At 43.7% G+C, this 14,857-nt stretch overlaps 1 protein-coding gene across 2 annotated transcripts in view; it reads right to left on the reverse strand.

Annotated features, from left to right (window-relative positions):
* Positions 1-292: 292 nt before the first annotated feature.
* LOC132406679 (RNA-binding Raly-like protein) overlaps positions 293-14,857 on the reverse strand; it is a 1,147,695-nt gene continuing 1,133,130 nt past the window's right edge. For both annotated transcript variants that reach the window (XM_059992524.1, XM_059992523.1), the window contains one exon: positions 293-9,832. In XM_059992524.1, the coding sequence (XP_059848507.1) occupies positions 9,830-9,832 (3 nt within the window). In that variant the 3' untranslated portion in view covers positions 293-9,829. The remainder of the gene's footprint in view (positions 9,833-14,857) is intronic.

A 14,857-nucleotide genomic window follows, 5' to 3' on the forward strand; every position in this document is an offset into this window, starting at 1 on the left:
AGCCCCATCGACCCTTCAGAATCCTTGGTAACCCTGTAACTTTATTCTCGCTGATCCTTCAATCCTACTCACACGAGATTGGGGAATGAGGAGAACTCAAAATACCTAAGGAAACTGTGTATTTGCAGACAGGAGCATGTTAACAGTGCTCAAGGTAGTGACTGAATCTGCACCACTGGATTTACCCCAAATTCCTTTGGAGATAGGAGAGGAAAAGAGAGAAAAAAAAAGAATCAATCCCAGCATGCCTTTATTCTTCCATTAATTAAAGAAACAGCCTTGGAGTCATATCTCAGTGTCAAACATCTTTATTATTATTAATAATACAGAACCAGTACTGTAGGAAATTAATTTACAAAACCTCAGGAAAAAGAAAGCACAGCAGGAGCCACACAAGACATAAAGCAAGTGTTTCCCAAAGTTATTATTTACACAGACAGAAAAGAATGTACTCAAACATCACAATAAAGTCAAAGTCTTAGAACAGAATGAGAAAAAGTCACAATTTTGGCTTCACTGATTTTGATCTTCCCCTGGTTGCATTACCCAAATCAACAGACCCAATGACCGGGAGATCTTTCACAATTGGTTCTCTTTAAATGAGCAACCTGATGGAATTCTGTGGTTGGCTTCAGGGCTGTGATCAGAGTGCCCAAGTGTGGGTCAGAGGGTAAGGGGGTAGGAAGGTGCGGACAATCTAATTCACAAGCTTGTTCATTGCCTCTTACTCAACAGTTGATTTTGGCGGGTTTTTTGAAAAGTTCCGTGATATGTCATGATTAAGTTTGGATTAGATGCTTTGTAGTATTTCAAAGGACTTGGTAAAAGTTCTGAACAAAATGGAAAAGATTAGAAAGAGCCCACCTTCATACAAGTAACGCAGATGTTGCATTTTGCAGTCAAGATGTTTGCCAGTAGTTGTCTCACTTGAGCCTTGCCTCTGTTTCAAAGCTGAATGGAGACGTTTAGTGACAACTAACTTGGAAGGAAGGGTTCCTTTTGCACCAGGAGATGTCTACACCTTCAGATGCATGAGAAGCATAAACATACAGGGGTGGCTACTGACACATCCCACAATCAAACACTGTCCTTCCTCCCATCAGATTTGATTTTGCTAATCTAGGTAGGAATGAGGACATTACAGAAAAGGGAGTAGAAATTATGGGAGTTTAATCCAATTATGCTGATCTCCAGGAAAGAAGAACTCATTTCTGGTGTTTCATTCCTTCAACATATTCACATCTGCCCTCCGGGAAGCACTCATAACACCAAATACTAATATCCTTCAAGTATATACAGGAATAGGGTGTCTGTGTGTATTGTTAAAACTGGAGTGGAATGAATTCTATTGGCTGACGTGCAAAGTACGCAGGTCACCATTAGAATTATATTTTCTGTGCATTGATTAGTTTTTAGCTGTTACTAGATAAAATAAGTGCAGGAGGTCTGAAAATGGCCTTTTGGCATGTTTGGATTAGGAGGCAAAGAATCAAGAAGAAAAAATAATGTTTTCTGATAGGTAGAATGGAACAAGTGTTCTTCCCCAGCAATCTGTCCTGAAGTTCAGCCTTTCACTGTGTCAGACAAATAAGAACACAGGAGTTGGCCAAGTGGCTCATTGAGCCTGCTTCGTCATTCAATAACTTTATGGCTGATATGGCCTTGGGCTCTGCTCCATCTATCTACCTATTCCCACAACCCTTAATCCCCTGCTATGCAAAAAATTGTCTAATACTATATTAAATATATTTAATGAGATAGCCTCTCTCTTCCCCCCACCCACCCTCAACCATGACACATTTGCATTCAGCATTGTCAAGTATCCCTCCCATTGACCTCCTACCATCAGGCAGCGGGTACTACAGCATAAGAGTAAGAACTGTTAGGCTGGGTAACGGCATCTCCCCTCTCCCCCAGGCTGTGAGACTTTTGAACACCCTGCTACCACCCAGTACACGTTACTTACGACAGTGTCAGTAACAGTAACACTAGTGTATATTTAACTGCATGCTGTATATTTAACTTTATGTCAACTTGTACATCTGTTAATATTATTTTGTGTGCTGTGTGTATGTGTTTTGCACCTTGGTCTAAGAGCAATGTTGTTTTTGTTTAGCTGTATACGTCTGTATGGTTGAATGAAATACAACTTGAACTCTTCTGCTTCTCTGAGCAAAGAATTCCACAGATCTTCACTACTCTCTGGGAAATGTCATCTCCATCCTAAATCTATTCCCCCAAATCTTCAGGCTGCTTCCCAGTTGTAGTCCCATTTACCAGCAGACTCAACCTTCCTGCCTCTACCTTATCTCTTGCTTTTCACAATTTTATGCATGTTTCTATAAGACTCCCTGATGAAGATTCTGGTGAGTATAGACTCAGGCCATGTGCTCGCCTCATAGGCCAACCCTCCTCCTGGTTACTTGCACATAAGTAGAGACACAGTTAGTAATGGGGAAGTTGCAAAGGGACATGTGACGACCAAGTGTCTGGATAAAATAACAAGTTTTCTTTTATCAGGGAAGTGTGGAATTATCACCGTGGGTCTGAGGAAGACAACCTGGAATATTTTCTTAATGTTAAGAGACTTGGAGCTGTAGGGGAGGGAAGCCTTTGTACATAGGTTACCTAAGGTTGGCACTCAGGTTCAGAAGTAATTAAAAAAGTTTGAAAATCATAAAAAACAAAACTGCAGATGTTGAAAATCTGAAATAAACTGACCAAGCAGCATCTGTAGGAAGGAAGTGATCTTCAACCTGAAATACTTACTCTGTTTTCTCTCCACAGATGCTACCTGACTCTCTTGGTGTCTCCAATCTACTGACTTGTTTTTTAATGGGAAGGTTTGTGGAACATCGCTCTTCAGGGGATGGGAGTTAAAGGGGAAGCAATGCTAAAGTAAACAACTCATAAGGACCCCACTCCAGCTCTCCATTAAAGTTTAGCCACCAAACCACAGGAGGGATGAAATGGCCTTGGAATAGATACTGTGAAAGTTGGCCAGACTGGAACTTGGAATTAGGGAACTACTTCATGAGAACCCACTTTGTGATACCATAAAGTCACTTATGTTCCTTAAATTAATTCGGAATGAAATCAGGAAGTAATTTATTCACAAGGATTAGTGCCCCACTCTGGAATGGCCTTTCCAAAAAGCTGTGAATGTCGGATCACTGGAGATGCCGACATTGGGTAGGACGAGGATACCAAGGGATGTGGAGAAAAGTGGGTAAAGAGCTCTGAGATACTGCTCTGTTGCCAGTCCTACAGAACAGCAGGACAGGAGTGAGATCTGCTCCTCTTTCTATGGAAGAATGGAGGACTCCTCAAAATGCAACCACTGTGCACTGAGCAAGAGGTTTTAACCTAACAAATGGCAATGTGAATGAGACTCTTGCTGCACACCAAGGTGGATGGAGTGCCCTTAATGTACATCAGCACTTGAACCTCTCATTACAGGCACGATGGTACTGCAGTCAAAAGCACACAATTGGACTCTTGATTTGGAGATGTCCCAGGTGGGCGGATTTACATTTCTAATTAAATAAATCCCAGAATAAAAGCTAATATCAGTAACTGTGTAGTAGTCAATGCTACACCATGGAAACAGGTCTTTGGTCCACTGAATGCTAGCTGATCTGTCATCAATTTGCATTAATCCTCCGTAACCCATTTTACTCCATGTATTTACAACTCACCCACCAGATTAAAGTCATGGAGTAGAGAAGCATGCCCTGCTGCCCATGTCAATGTGGTCCTATCTACCTGCACCCAGACCACTGCCCTCCATACCCTACTCATCCATGTACCCATCCAAATTTCTCTTAAATGTTACAATTGAATCCCCATCACTAGCAGCTCATTCCATGCTCTCACCATCCCCTGAGTAAAGAGGTTTACCCCCAGGTTCCCCTTAAATACCGCACCTTTCACTTCATGACCTCTGGTACATGTCTCGTAAAATCTGAGGAGGAAAAAGCCAGATGCATTCACCCTATCCATACCCTTCAATTTTATACACCTCTGTAAGATCTCCCATAGTCTTGCACTCCAGGAAATAAGGTCCTAACCTATTTAACAATTCTCTATAACACAGGTCCTCAACATCTTTGTAATTCTACCACTCAACTGCATACAGATGAAATTTACACAGGTCAGTTAACCTACCAGCCCACACGTGTTTGGAACACGGGGAGGAAACTAGGAGCACCTGGAGGAAACCCTGCCCTCGAAAACATTCAAACTCCACACAGACAGCAGCTGAGGTCAGAATCAAACCCGGGTCCCTGCAGCTGTGAGTCTGTGCCACTGCACTTACGGGCGTTTGTGACCACAAAGGTACAGGACTGTTAACCATTCAGGGAAGGAACTCAACTTGTTCAGCTTTAATATAGTGTTCAGCCCCAACATCAGCCTATCTTAGCAGAGGTCGATTAGGGGTAAGCGTTAAATTACTGGTTTGAAAAGTGATGCACACATGCAGAAGTGAATGACTGAAATAAATATTGTTAAATGACAATAGGTTGTTCAGGTCTTATGAAATATCCTGCTACTGAGTTAGATTGTACACAGTTATCATTGCTATTTAAAATCGAAACAAATGGGATAATGCAGAAAATTGGGCCTAGCTAGGTAGATAGTTGGCTTGGACCAGTTGGGTTGGTTTCTGTGGTATATTGCTCTATCTCCTAATGAGTGAACTTTCAAACACAGTGCTCACCCCATCAGAATCAGTATAGAAAGGAAACAAACAGATCTGCAGAGAGTTAAAAACTGCAGATGTTACTCACCTGCGTCATCCAGTTCCCACACATGATGGTGTGGAATGATTGGCATTTTGTAACTTCAGTTGGATTTTGCAGATTAGATCTGCAGTACTTGGATACCTTTGCATTGATTGGTTGCTGCCTATTGTGTGGGCATTGCGAGATTCCAGGCCTGTATTAAATTCTGAGGCCTTTAGAGAGCTGGCAAGCCTTTGCAATTCACTTGGAATCTCCAGCAAGTGAATGTGAACTGAGCTGGGAAAACACGGCACCAAGAGGCAAATTCCAGAAGCCATAACTGCTTTTCTGCTTAATTGTTCCTCAAAATTCTCTGAATTTAATCCAAAAATATGTTGGCAACATGGAAAAGAGTGCTGGCTTTCTAAATGGTTTAGAAGGTTGTGCTTTGGATAAGGTGACCAATCGTACAAAACTGTGTCATGTGCCCAAGCATCCACGGTTGCAAGTCACCCGAGCTGGCATCTCAGGATTCTGAGTGACTGTGTTAATTGAAAACCAATCAATGGGGACTTTGGCCCTTATACAGCAATGTTGCACAAACCCATTTCACATCTAACTGTCCAGGTCTACTCTTCTCTGTGCTGAACTTCAATTGTTTGCACAACTTGTTTCTTTTTCCCCTGCACATTGGGTGTTTGACACTCTCCTTTTTTCAATGGGTTCTATTGAGTTTCTTTGTTTTGTGGCTGCCTGAAAGGAGATGAATGTCAAAGTTGTATGGTATATATACTTTGATAATAATTGTTCTTTGAACTTTGAGCACAGAGAACAAGCTGCCATCAGTCTGGACAATGGATGGTATAGTGATTTTTTTTTCAAGCAGTTATTTTTTTCTGAACATTATCATGAAAATAGTTGAAGGATCTCCATTTGGTCAATGTATTCCCATAATCTGAATGTTCCTACATTCCGAATATTCATCGTGAAAGCCAAAATTGAAGCTGAAGCATCTAGTACGAGGGTCTACCTCAATGATCTCACCATCTCACAAAGTGAGGGGTTGGGAGGGGTGCAGTACAAGAGGAGAAGGAAAGAGATGAATTGCCACAAGCTGAAACAAGTGCTTCAAAATTAAAATGATGAACTAACAGGGGGCAACACTGAACATTCCTTTACATTTAAACATACATAAAACATGTGTTCCCAAACCCTCTCTTGCTGCATGGCATCACCACTCAGGTGACTACAAGCAAGAAGAAGATTGTGCTTAGACACGCATTAACATTATTCTATCCCATAATCCCACTTTACAGATGAAAACCACAGGTCAATTTGTTTGGAGCTAACCTCAAAAAGGTATTGCTGAAAAAAAGGCCTCAGTGATACACATAAAATGCTTGAGAAACTCAGCAGGTCAGGCAGTATCTATAGAGGGAAATAAAAAGTCAATAGTTCAGGCCCTGACTCTTTGTTATGAGACCTGATGAAGAATCTTGGCCCATAACGTCAATTATTTATTTCCCTCCATAGCTGCTGACTGACCTTTCGAGTTCCTCCAGCACTTTGTGAGTGTTACTCAAGATTTCCAGCAACTGCAGAATCTCTTGTGTCTCTGAAGGCCTCAGCAAACATGATAATATCTTAAATGACCTATAACTTTAATATTTAGTGTAATACATACAAAATGCGGGAGGAACTCAGCATCTATGGAAAGGAATTTATGTTTGGGGCACAGAGTCTTCATCAGGACTAGGAAGGACGAGGGACTAACTAGGAGAAGGTTGGATGAGGGGAAGCTGATGATAGGTGAGGCCAGGCGAGGAAGTTAAGGGGGTGGGTGATGGAGGTTGAAGTGAGAGCTGGAAGGTGCTATTTAGAAAAGGTAAAGAGCTGAAGAAGAAGGAATCTGATAGGAGAGGAGTGTTGATCATGGTAGAAGTGGAAGGAGGAGAGGCAACAAGGGGAGGTGACAGGCAGGTGTGGAGAAGAAGTAAGATCAGAGCCAAGGGGGAATGGAAGTAGTGAGAAGAGAGGGAACAATTACCATAAGTTAGAGAAATCAATGTTCATGTCATCAGTTTGGAGGCTATCCAGATGGAATATAAGGTGTAGCTCGTCCAACATGAGAGTGGACTCATTGTGACGGTCAGCTGACATGTCAGAATGGGAATGGAGACTGACATTAAAGTGTTTGGCTACTGAAAAACCAGAAAGAAAGGGAGTCTATTTTTTCATTCACAGTGAGGCCATTTGGGATAATGTTTATAAAGCAAAGTGGAAACTTGAAATTCTCTCCTCCAAAAGCACTGGAAATGTACAAATCAAAATGATTTTTTTGTTGAATATGGAGGCTAGCCGGTTAAACGGAGATGAGGTACAGATTGAGGATGATCCAGTGGTGGAGTGGTATAGCTACAGGAGGCTGAATGGCCCCTCCTGTTTCTCAGCCTCCTTCCTCTCCTTTACTACCTGCCATTTTCTTCTCTGATGCCTTGAGCCCATTATCAAGAGTCAATGGCGGGTCTTCCAAGATCTCTACACCCATAGTTCATGGGTTCCTGTGGTGCAGAGGGTAGTGCTGCTGCCTCATGCTACCAGGAAACCAGGTGCAATAATGGCCTTGGAGTTCGGTGGCTTCATCTGCAACCATCTGTGATTCCTTTGGGTGCTGCGGTTTATTGTCAGACTACTGCATTCCGCTTTGCTCATCCAGACATCATTAAGCTGAAGAGAGTGCTGAGGAAATTTAGAAAGATGTTGCCGGGACTCGAGGGCAGTTAGCAGACCCAGCAGTCGAGCAAGTTGGGACTGTTTTCATCGGAGCATAGGAGATGAGGGTGTGATCATAGAGATTGTGTATAAATCACGAGGGATATCCAGGATTTGGGAATCAAGAACTAGGGGAGCATAGGTTTAAACTGACAGGGGTAGAGCCTCACCAGGTACCTGAAGGGGAGCTTTTCCACCAGAGGGTGGTGAATATATGAATGAGCTGCCAGAAGAAGTGGTAAAACATTTAAAAGGTACTTGGACAGGTACATGGATAGGGAGAGTTCAGAGGGATATGGGCCAGATACAGTCAAATGGGACTTGTTTAGATATGAATCTTGGTCAGTTGCGGTGAAGGGCCTGTTTCTGTATTTGGCTATGAGTGGGCAATTAACCAGTCAACGTAAACCACCTCTCATCTGTAGGTGGGTGGGCGATAGGAGAATTGAGGGGATTGCGAGTGGTGCTACAGCTATGAAGGATGAAAAAAGGTCACAGGGAAATAAATTGGGGAATGGGTTTATGCAGTGAACGGTCACAGATCTGTGACTAACTATGCTTCTTCCCTGAACCCAGACAGAGAGGGCTGTGGGCACTGAGGGGCAATTTGGTGCAGGCTCCCTTCCTCCTTGGCATCGTGGTTAATGTGGCAAACTTCACATTTAGTAGGAGCTTCCCTCTCTGAATAAGCACTAACTGCACACCAAGCTTAGCAGCCAGAATGAAATCCAGCAGTGTCATTAATCATAAAATTAAAAAAATAAACCTGCACTTATACAGCATTTTGGGATGCCTGATGTCTTTACAGCAAATGAAAAATATTCCAAGATAAATCTGTTATGCAAGAGATGGGGCACCCAGTTCGTGCGGTGCGAACAGTGAGACAAGCAGCCAGTTACTTCACTAAACCTGCTGGAGGAGCACTGGTTTGAGCGGCAATTGTGCAGGAAAGGAACTGTCAATTGGGTTGAAACCCAGCATCAGGACTTGAAATGTCATCATTTCCTTTCTCCCACAGATGCTGCTCAACCCTCAGAATTCCTCCAGCCTTGAGGTAATGTTGCAGCTCTGTAAAACACTGGTTAGACCACACCTGGAATATTGTGCTCAGTTCTGTTCACCTCATTATAGGAAAGATGTGGAAGTTTCAGAGAGGCTGCAGGGGAGATTTACTAGCTTGCTGCCTGAGTTGGAGAGCACGTCTTTCGAGGATGGGATGAGCAATCTTGGGCTTTTTATTCTGGAGTGAAGCAAGGTCAGAGGTGACTTGAAAGAGATATAAAAGATGATAAGAGGCATAAAAACAGTGGACAGCCAGATACTTTATTCTCAGGGTGGAAATGACAAATATGAGGGGCATAATTTCAAGGTGATTGGAGGAATGTAATAGGGAGGATGTCAGAGGTAAGTTTTTTAACATGGTGGGTGTGTGGAACGTCCTCCCAGGGGAGGTGGCAGAGCAGGTACATTTAAGGAACACTTAGATAGGCATATGGATGATATGTAAATGGAGGGCTACGTGCGAGGGAAGGGCTAGATTGATCTGAGAATAAGTTAAAGGGTCAGCACAGCATGATGGGCTGAAGGGCCAGCACAGTGCTGTATTGTTCTATATTCCATATTCTGTTGTTTGTTGCTCCAAATTCCAGCATCTCTTTCACCTTTATCCATTAAATGAGATCAGTTGAGGGTTAAACATTGAGTAGGAAACTAGGGTGACCTCCTTCCTACAGCCAATCCAGTTGTTCCACAGGATTTGGCATATTTCTCACTGACTGGGCAGGCAAACCTTGGGGGTTATCATCTAGTCTGAAAACAGAACAGCACCTTTGACAAGGCAGCACTCTCTCAGTGCTGCTCTTAAATGACAGACCAGACTCTAGGTTCGTGTTACTAAAGACTTTCCTGTTTTGTACGTCAGCACTGAACACACGGAGAAGATGTTGCTCAAAGGTAAACAAAAACAAGACAGTTAAAAACGTCCAGTTTTTCTAAAAGCATTACATTCACTCTTCACACCAACTTCTGAAAACGTCCCCAGAATCTTAACAACTGGGAACAAATGTTATTGAAAAAAACCCACAAGGAATGGGAAAATAATTTACAGCTATAATACAAGTGGGAGGTCAGTCGTCCCAAGCACAGGTGAGATCCAAAAAGCGAGGTGACAGAGTTGTCAGCAAAAGGCATTGTACACACCGAAGACAAAGGTGACTAGACACCAAACTGTCCAGAGGGATCCCAAACTCTGCCGGGTGTTGAGTCGATGAAAGCTACAGCTGCCTCTTCACTCCTTATCTTGTCTGTTGTCTGGTGTCTCTGCCATCAGTTATTCACTGTAATTACAACAGAGACAGGGACGGTTAATATAATGCAGGGGGGGGGGGAGAGAGAGAGAGAGAGAGAGAGAGAGAGAGGGAGGGAGGGAGGGAGGGAGGGAGAGAGAGAGAGAGAGAGAGAGAGAGAGAGAGAGAGAGAGAGGGAGGGAGGGAGGGAGGGAGGGAGGGAGAGAGAGAGAGAGGGAGAGAGAGAGAGAGAGAGAGAGAGAGAGAGAGAGAGAGAGAGAGGGAGGGAGGGAGGGAGGGAGAGAGAGAGAGAGAGAGAGAGAGAGAGGGAGGGAGGGAGGGAGGGAGGGAGGGAGGGAGGGAGAGAGAGAGAGAGAGAGAGAGAGGGAGGGAGGGAGGGAGGGAGGGAGGGAGGGAGGGAGGGAGGGAGAGAGAGAGAGAGAGAGAGAGAGAGAGAGAGAGAGAGAGAGAGAGAGAGAGAGGAGAAAGAGAGAGTAATGATGATACGTCTTCCCAGGTTATAACAGAGTTCTGTTCATGAACACATGGGAGAGAATTGCAGAAACAGCTGTAACAGAGATCATGAGCAGAAGTGAATCACTGACTTAGTGAATCAGCATTCCGGCCTCTCCTCGGCTCCACACATTCCTGACTGGAAGGTCTACGGGAAGGGGAGGGAATGCATGGGAATGTGCCCACCCAGCAGAAGATGCCTTCAGCCGCAAAATCCACCCCCGTCCATTCTGTTGATCTACCAAACTTACGTTTGTATGTTAGGCATTCATAACCTGAGGATGACCTATAAAGTTGTGTGTTAGAGATGAAAGTTGTGATCTAAAATGCAGCGAATACTATTCTCAATTATAGAGTCATAGGTTAGTACCTTTCACAAACTGAAATCAGAATTCAGAATACGTTTTATTTTCACCATCAGCTGCTGGATGGCTATTTTATTAGATGCACCTGTATATCTGCTCATTATTGCAAAGGTCTAATCAGGCAATTACGTGGCAGCATAAAACATGCAGATATGGTCCAGAGGTTCAGTTGTTCAGACCAAACATGAGAATGGGGAAGAAATGTGATCTAAGTGGCTTTGGCTGTGGAATGATAGTTGGTACCAGTTGGCGTGGTATGAGTATCAGAGAAACTGCACATCTCTAGGGATTTTCACACACAACATTCTCTAGAGCTTACAGAAAATGGTGCAAAATGCAAAAAAAAAAATCCAGTGAGTGGCAGTTGTGTGGCTGAAAATATCTTGAAATATCTTGTTACTGAGAGGGGTCAGAGGAGAACAGACAGACTGGTTAAAGCTGACAATGGTATGCAGAAGAACATCTCTGAATGCACAACGCATTGAACCTTGAAGAGGATGGCTACTCAATGACCACTTCATCAGGTAGAGGAGGCCACTGATCATATCTCATTCAATTTTGTTGTTTTTGTGGTAGTAGTACAGTGCATGGCATAAAAATTCCTGAATTACAATAAACAAAGGAACAAAAGAGGAGCAGTAAGGTGGTAGTGTGCATAGATTGTTCAGGGCAAGAAGCTGTTCCTAAAACGCTGAGTGTGGTCTTCACTCCTCCCGTCCCTCACCCCGGATGGTGGTAAAGAGCAGAGTGCATATCCTGGGTGGTTGTGGTGAACTATGTGCCTGTCGGGACACGCCCCTGCTGACTGCTCCTGTGGCTCCTCCCACAGGCCCCTGTATAAAGGAGATCTGCGGCCTGACGCTCGGCCTCAGTCTCCAAGACCTTGTATGATAGACACTCACTCCTGGTTCCTTCTTCCAGTCAATAAAAGCCGATATCTCGCCTTACGTCTCAGTGTGAGTTATTGATGGTGCATCAGTGGTGAAGCTCCTCGATTACAGACATCACCTTCTTGAGCACCACACTTTGAAGCTGGCCTTGACAGAAGGGAGTGTTGTGCCTGTGATGGCTGGCTGAGTCCACAACCCTCTGCAGCCATTTTGGAGGTAGCGATGCAATTAGTCAGAAATCTCTCTTTGGCACACCGTGTCCACACTGACCATCAAGAACCCTACTCAAATCACTTACACACTTCGTTCACAGCCTTCTGCACTTTTGTGAGTCAGAATGCTCATCTAAGTAAGTTTTGTGCAAGTCTGCTGTCCTCCACCCCCTCAGACAGTTCTGGGAAACATACTCACATCCTTGGATGTGATGTAGCACTGGAGTGGATTATGGAGAACGTCTCTTTTTTGAGATCATTCTTCAGTTAAGCAACATGAATTGTGGCTCTGATTATTGATTCTACCGCCACTCTTCAAGGTCAGCTTCTACCCTGCTGTTATAAGACTATTAAATTGTTCCCTAGTATGATAAGTTGGTCTCATAACCTCACAATTTACCTCGTTATCATCTTGCATCTTTTTGTTTAGCTGCACTGCATTTCTCTGTTGCTGTTACACTTAACTCCGCTTTGCTTTGTACTACCTCAATGCAGTGTGCAATGAGATGATCAAACCCAGCTTTCACCGCACCTCAGTACATGTGACAACACAAAACCAATTCTAATTCCAATTTATTCCACCAGACCCCTTCATCATTTCCAGTATCTGCTATTACTCAGCTTAACCCCTTCCATTCCAAGTGGAACAATCCCAATCTCACTAAAACTCTCCCCACAAATATTCCGGTATTCTCCAAACATCATAAACTTTCTAAATTGTGATACCTAGAGTGGACATAATGCATTGGATGGCGCAGAGCCAGTTTGTTGTAACTTTGCTGATTTAGGATTTTAATCCTGACCTTTGGTGCCATTGTGTGTGCTCCCTTTGACCATGTGGTTGCTTTGCCTTCATTCCTCCACCCTACTAGAATGTTTAGAAGTTCAAAGTAATTTTTTTTTTATCAAAGTACATATATGTCACCATATATGTTCCTGAGGTTCATTTTCTTGTGGGCATACTCAATAAATCCATAATAGAATAATAACTATAACAGAATCAATGAAAGGCCACACCAACTAGGGCACTTAACCAGAGTGCAGAATACACCAAACTGTGCTCATTCAAAAAAACAAAGAAACAACAACAATAAATAGATGAGATGAACAGTCCTGGAAAGTGAGTCCATTTATTGAGGGAACATTTCAATGATGGCCAAGGGAACATGAGTTAGGTTGCTTGCTTTGATTCAGGAGCCTGGTGGTTGAGGGGTAGTAACTGCTTCTGAACCTGCCACAGGTCCTGAGGGTCCTGATGGTAGAAGTGAGAAGAGAGCATGTCTTGGGTGGTGGGTGTCCCTGACAATGGTCCAAAGACAGCCTGATTGACTATTTAGTCACTGTAAAGTCTCTCTCATGTACAGATGAGGTTAGAATCTGGGTGTATGTGTGCAGAACACAATGAGGTTGGTTTATGACTACTGTAAATTCATGCTTGGGGGCTGGCATACATTCAGTGGGCTGAGGGGCTGTTTAACTCTGGCCAGTATGTTCTTCCTAAGATGTGATGGACAGAAAAGCTCTCTGAACTTGGGTGTGACCCAACTAAGGATTAAAACAACCCTTTTGAAATCTCTGTCCTCTTTTATTTCAATTATCTCGATATAAAGGGCAGCTTTCCATGAGCCTTTGTACTTCAGCCATTCATGTACAAGGGTCCCTCAATCTCTTTGGGTATCCCACGTCTCTATTCGTAGTCACGAAGAAAACACTCTTTCCTCATTCTTTTCAGTTCATAGTGTTACATTTGTCTGCAATGAATTCCAGTTGCAAGGCTGATTAATCTTACTGTTCTTTTGGATTCTCCTATTTACACTGCTCACAACATTGCCCATCTTTGTGTGTCATCCACCAATCTGGATGTTAGGTTTTCTAGTCTTGTCACCTCACCTGCTGAGCTTCTGACCCAAATCCCTTGTGGACTGCCACTGGCACATCCTCTAACACGGAGCCTGCTCCTTCCCTTTCCCATTCTCTGGACCCTGGGCAAGCACTCAGGCAGAATTTAACCACTTCAATAACATGCCTCCAATTTCCCAAAATTTACTGTGAACAACTTCAGCAAATACCTTATAGAACATTACATTGCTGGACCCCAAATTTGGTCTGTGGCCAGGGACTGCGAGTGAGACAGGTCGGGGCATCTAAGAGGTGGTGCTGAGGGAGCCTTAACTCTTCAGGTCTTAAGATCTAATCGCTGTGGAGGATTTCTTACTCTTGTGGGATAATGTCTTTCCTGAAAAGACTGGCCTTTTTTTAAAAACTCAGATGTCCTTCTCTCCCCCACACTCCACCCCCATCTGAAGAAAACAGAGCGCTGTGCTCCACTAAAATCAACAACAAAGTAGACATGTTATCCCTGGCTCCACGTTTGCCTTCTGATCAATTTTACTTCTTGAAGTTACAAAACGTATTTCTCTGTGAGGATGAGAATGGGGTCTGCAGGAAGGATGAGCCACCATTCTGTGGCTCCATGGTTCAGGGAGCTATTCAAGAAGGAAGAGAGAAGAGAATGTGGTTGTGATTTGGAATAGTATAGTCAGAGAAATGACACAATTCCCTGTCATAAGAATTGAGAATCCAAAAGGCTGTGTTGTCTGCCTCATGCCTGGGTTCAAGACATCTCATCTGAACTGCAGAGGAATTTCTTGGCCCTAAATCTCGGCCCTTGTTCTTCTATCCTCTGACAAATACAAACCAGGTCAACCCAATCTCTCCTCACACAGCAGCACTGCCACCTATGGTGAGTTCCACCAGTACAGAGAAAGTGTGAGCAGTAGGCCATTCCGTGCCTCTAGCCTGCCATGCAATATGTATGCTGTCCTCAACTCCACTTCTGGGCCAGTTCCCCATCACACCTTAATTCCCCGGTACTTCAAATATGTACTTTATCTATCTGCATGTCAGGTATGATCAATGATCTCAGCCTCCAGCACCCACAAATTCTGGAGATTCACCACCTCTCTGAGAGAAGGTGCTCCCTGTGGTGGGAATACCTGCTCTACGGTAAGGAGATCAAAACCACCCACAGTGCTCCAAAGCTCTCTTCCCAAGGCTCCCGAGAACATCCCTGAACTCCCTGCCCCATTGCACTGA

The sequence above is a fragment of the Hypanus sabinus genome, chromosome 17, assembly GCF_030144855.1.
Source record: "Hypanus sabinus isolate sHypSab1 chromosome 17, sHypSab1.hap1, whole genome shotgun sequence".
NCBI classification, from domain to species: domain Eukaryota; kingdom Metazoa; phylum Chordata; class Chondrichthyes; order Myliobatiformes; family Dasyatidae; genus Hypanus; species Hypanus sabinus.